The sequence below is a fragment of the Macrobrachium nipponense genome, chromosome 11, assembly GCF_015104395.2.
Source record: "Macrobrachium nipponense isolate FS-2020 chromosome 11, ASM1510439v2, whole genome shotgun sequence".
Lineage (NCBI taxonomy): Eukaryota > Metazoa > Arthropoda > Malacostraca > Decapoda > Palaemonidae > Macrobrachium > Macrobrachium nipponense.
This window is the reverse complement of record NC_061087.1, coordinates 72,608,379-72,613,972: the sequence shown is the minus strand read 5'-3', so window position 1 is coordinate 72,613,972 and position 5,594 is coordinate 72,608,379. Positions and strand designations below refer to the sequence as shown.

At 36.0% G+C, this 5,594-nt stretch overlaps 1 protein-coding gene across 1 annotated transcript; it reads left to right on the top strand.

Annotated features, from left to right (window-relative positions):
• Positions 1 to 5,076: 5,076 nt before the first annotated feature.
• LOC135209064 (piggyBac transposable element-derived protein 4-like) lies at positions 5,077 to 5,594 on the top strand. Its single transcript, XM_064241645.1, has 2 exons — positions 5,077 to 5,496; positions 5,541 to 5,594. The coding sequence occupies exons 1-2, from the start codon at positions 5,077 to 5,079 to the stop codon at positions 5,592 to 5,594; spliced, it is 474 nt and encodes a 157-aa protein (XP_064097715.1).

Sequence of the window (5,594 nt, the reverse complement as noted above, 5' to 3'; positions counted from 1 at the left end):
TTAAACTAGGTGATAGGTGCTTAATAAACAATGACTCCAAACATATAATAGCTGGAAAGATTTTTTTCTTTCACATTAGTATTAATCAATGCGATTTTAATATCAGCGAATTTCCCTCGTATATTTCCTTGCAATACTGCCCTTGGCTTTGGGAAAAACCTTAGTATTACAAATGAAGGATACAGGTCAAGAAATGACTACAGTTTCGAAAGAAAGATTTCCTTAGTCCAAGAGTAATATGTATGTAACTTGTTTTACTATAGTATTAAAATTAAAATATATATCTGAATATCCTCGAATTCTTTGTGGTGTCAGTGAAAGTAGATTTTCTTGATTTTAATATTTTATCGTTCAAATAGAATAGTACGCGCTTGTCATACTTTCTTTAAAATTGGTAAAGGAAAGCTTTTTATCCGAACATCTGGATTTCTAAGCATTCTTTTTGTAGTTAAGCAACTATAGGGTGGTAACAATAGTCAGAAATTAACATATTTTTACATATTTAGGGTAAAAGTCAAAGTGAGTGGATAATTTTCCAAGGGCATTTAAGCTACTGAACAACAGGGTCGATTTGTCATAAGTTAGATATTCAAAAATATTTCTAAAAAAAAAGTTTATATGTTATTTACAAGGATTCGTATTTAATTCTTCCTCCTTTAACCTATTTATTTACATAAAAAGGAAAGAAGAGAGACAGTATGCTCCCGTCCCCCCCCAAAAAAAAAGAAAAAAAAAACATGTAGATGTAGATATGGGAACTTACATTCCCGGCTGTAGTCGCTGTAATATATTTCTTTTTTTTTTCTTTTCTTTTTTCATCGGGACTCAAAGTGGACACAAGAGAACATAATGCTTAAACGGCCGGGTGTAAAATGGAATATTCAACACGTCCAGTTTGGTGACTTATTACTAACGCTGGTTGAATGGTATGTTCCTAACGTTAATCTGCAAATGTATCACAGTAATATGAAATTAGAGAAAACCAATCATTTTCTAATAAAATACTTGCAGATATAGTCGGATAAACAAATTAGGTACGTTAATACCATAAGTACAGTGCATAGGGACGTGACTATAAAGCTGATCTCGGTTCATGTTGCCAATCTGAAAAAATAATTTATTTACTACTGGAATTCAGCGTTTTATAAACATCTTATATACCAGATTTATAAATGAAGTACTACTTTATTCTAGAACTGATGATTAGTACATGTATTTAGAATAGCATGGCAAGCGATACTAAATATTCCTAACTTCACTTCCAAGGAGTCAGGATAATGCATACTTACTGCATTCCAAATGGAATTCTTTAAATATAAATAGAGCAGTAGCATTATGGGACTTTTCCGCACAAAGATTTCAAACACCAAATTTGAATGCATAGAACCTCCGCGCTCTGGTTTCGACGCCAAAATTAGTCTTCATTAATAGACAAAAATATTCCAACACAATTCCAATAAGTGTTATGCTTTTCGTTTGTAATTACAGTCAGAAATGATGTGTAGAAAGTCCTATATTATATACATTATGAAATTTAAGGCTACAAGACAATAAGAGTTTGCTAGGAAGGTGGAGATTGCCCAAAACCGTACCTTTCACCGAAAGGTTTTACTTGCTAATGTATTCAGTATATCGCGAGCAGTAGACATGGAAGGGAAACGTAGAGAATTCTCAGTAATACATTTGCCGAGAATCCACCATATTGGTTACGTTCTGGACTATCGAATAATTCTCGCACTTAGCATTCCAAAATCTCTGTGAATATGGACGTCGAAATTACATTAATTGCTGTCATTTCAAATCCAAAGGCATGAATTAATTTTCTGTTGCCCTCACTACAATAAGTAAAAGGCCTTTCCGGCTGAGATATGAGTCTTTCCCATAATTATATATATCATATATATATATATATATATATATATATATATATATATATATATATATATATATATATATATATATATATATATATATATATATATATATATATGTATATATATATATATATATATATATATATATATATACATATATATATATATATATATATATATATATATCATATATATATATTATGATATATATATATATATATATATACAGTTTCTCGTTGGACGAGTGGTTTTCGCGCTTGGCGGCCAATCCGGTGGTCCAAAGGTCGATTCTCGGCTCGGCCAACGTGGAATCAGAGGAATTTATTTCGGGTGATAGAAATACATTTCTCAATATAATGTGGTTCGGATCCCACAATAAGCTGTAGGTCCCGTTGCTAAGTGACCAATTGGTTCTTTGCCGCGTAAAAATATCTAATCCTTCGGGCCAGCCCTAGGAGAGCTGTTAATCAGCTCAGTGGTCTGGTAAAACTAGGATATACTTATATATATATATATATATATATATATATATATATATATATATATATATATATATATATATATATATATATATATATATATATATATATATATATATATATATATAAGCATTAAATAAACAAAAAAGTAAAAGTTTTAGTTTTCTGTACAGCTTATAATGCTATATGAAACTCTCAGCCACGAACCATGACACTCTCGGTCGCGGCCCATGAAACTTTCAGGACCGTTGGCGGCTTGTGGTGTTGGAACCTATAGCGTTGCCAGACGCACGTTCATGGCGCGAACTTTAACCTTAAAATTGAAAAAAAAAAAAATCAAAAAAAAAAAAAAAAAAAAAAAAAAAAAAAAATTCTGAGCCTTCAGGGCTGCAATTTGGTAAGTTTAATGATGTTGGAGGGTGGCTGATGATGCTGCCCTCTAGCCTCCGTAGCTTTTAAGATCTGAGGGCTGACGGAAGACAAAGCCATCGCATTAGTTTTCTTTTACAGAAAACTAAAAAATATAACTTCCAAGCATAATGTGTCTGATGTCATTTCCTTGCTTGAATTTTCTTGTTAAGTTTTATTGATTGCTTGTAAACGAAAATTTTCCTCCCAAAGGTGATACTCATTTTGTCACTTAGAAGTATTTTCCTGAAAAAGAATTAATCAATCTGTAAGATATAAAACTTCGCGCAGAGGGTTAGTATATATTATATATATATATATATATATATATATATATAGATATATATATATATATATATATATATATAATATATTATATATATATTATATATATATAAAAGATCTTGGTAACACATAGTAACCTAAAAGTTATAACTTTCTTATAAAAATATTAAAAAATGCTAGCGTTCCTTGACAATTCATTAGAAAATAATATTTGCACTTGGTAGAATGTTGTAAATAGAATTTATGGCTTTATTTTCCTCCTTTCTTGATGGGTCAGGGATATAACATAGTTATAGCATAGAAGGAAAGTGGGTCAATCTAACGTTTCCTAGTTTCCAACCCTTAACGTGAAAGTTTGCAAAACTCGAAACAATAATTAGGAGGGAATATTATATAACATAAAACTTAGAAACAAATATGATGGGTTAATAATTCTATCGATGTCTAAAACCCTCTAAATTCCAAGTTAAATCTTTCACTATCCATTTTACTATGCAAATTTCTTTATCTAAGCAATGCGAACCCATTCAACAATTCGTGCTCAGCTTATGCTAAGCACAGAGTTTACTCAACTCCGGCTTTTGTTCAGTACTTCATCTATCATTGGCACCTAAATTCATTTTCCGGAAGGAAAGTAGGCTCAAGAATACCATTTTCTATTTAACTTTTCTTCAAAAACACTCCCCTTCTTCGTCAGACTTATCTATTAATAAATGTATAAGAATGAAACATGATCCTATGATAATAATATCTGCTATATATATATATATATATATATATATATATATATATATATATATATATTATATATATATATATATATATATAAACTTTTTGTAGTCGACATACCGTAATTCCACTTGGCACCCGCCAGACAATTTTAGTCAATGTACAATATGTCCAGTCGGCGTTTAAGGGTTAAGTGTGTGAGTGCACTCAAGTATTCTCCTGTTCAGATTCATGGTCATTATTGTTGAAGATCTGATACAGGTGCCACATTTTCACAAAAAATATAGGCTTCATTGTCATGACTCATTCGACGATGTTTAGCTTCCTTTTATGGTTCACAGATTAAGGCAATTAACAGAACCAACGTCGGCTTAGCGATGACCCCAGGCATCACATAAGGGCATACCTCCCACTATATATTTCGCCAGTGTAACTTCTTCTGTCTGTTGGTAGTGAGCATGTGAGGCGAGTTTTAGATTTGGATGCTGAAGAGGGACCAAGCACCCAAGGTGACTCCGCTTTTCAATGCTGTGTGGCCGCAATGGACCAAGGACCACATCCAGTGCCTTTTAAAACCCCTAGGAAGCATCGGGGTGTCCTGAGGGGCATTCGTAAGCATATGGGAGGCCTCCAACAAAAGGACATTGATGAGTACTTGTTGGAGCTCGATCGAGAGCAGGTGGAAAGCCCTCATTTTGATGGCAGTTTGTCATCTAGTGATGAGGACATCACGCCCGATGTCAGTAATGACGAGTATTTGCCCCCAATGTCCGTACGGGAGCCACAGCCTGAAAGTGAACTGGAGTTCAGTGGTTTCAGTGCTTATGAGGGAGAGTCTGAGGAAGAGGAGGAGACAGAAAGTGATGGTGAAATTGAGGGAGATGGGCCAGTGGGGAGGGTGGGAGTGCGAAGTCATGCCCGCACACGGGCCCGTAGAAGGTCGCAACGTTGCGGCAGTTTAGGTGAAGGCCGTTCGTCCGAAAGTGATGAGGGTTGGTTGGAGGACCCCAACCCATTTAACATGCACCCATTCACGGGTGCACCTGGACTGACCGTCCCTGTGCCTCTCACTGCACTGGGGTTCATTCAGCTCTTCCTGACGTGGGAATTGCTGGAATACCTCATTGCAGAGATGGCGGATTACACTCGGTACTGCCGTGAGGAACTGCAGACGACGTTGTCGTATCGCTAGCGGGGCTGCAACCTCACGGACATGGCGCATTTTTTGGGGCCCCACATTTTCTTTGGAATGATGCCTGCTGCCAACGCAGGCAATATTGTAGGTGGAATTTTTTTTAAGTATGCCCAATGTGCCTAGCATTATGCCCCATGATAGTTTCCTGGCGTTGGACAGGTACTTCAACGCCTCCAACCGAAGAGCCATACCCTGGAATAACCCTGACCGCCTCATCTTAGTCCGCCCAGTGTTGGACTACATTCGTGAACGGTCCCATTTTCTCGTAGTTCCTTCCAAGAACCTTTCTTTGGATGAGGGGATGATGCCATACAAAGGGCGTCTAAGTATAAAAGTGTACAACACCAAGAAGCCAAAGAAATATGGTGTGAAGTTATTTTTTATTACGGAATCCAACACTGAATACGTCGTGGACTTCTCTGTGTATTCCGGGGTCTTCTCCACGCTCCGTGACACTGTCTTCGGTCTTGTGGATCGTTTCCGTAACCAGGGATACCACATGTTTATGGATAATTATTATAACTCGGTATCCCTGGTCCAGGAACTGTATGAAGCAGGTGTGCACATCAGTGGTACCCTTCGGTTGGTGCGTGGGGCCCCGAATGTCCTCAAGAGGTTCGCTAG

What these genes read in the sequence shown, in the direction of transcription:
- LOC135209064 (XM_064241645.1), top strand. Translation starts at nt 5,077, where the DNA reads ATGCCCAATGTGCCTAGCATTATGCCCCATGATAGTTTCCTGGCGTTG. An exon ending in TGGATAATTATTATAACTCG is followed by an intron (nt 5,497 to 5,540) that starts GTATCCCTGGTC and finishes TGTGCACATCAG; the next exon opens with TGGTACCCTTCGGTTGGTGC.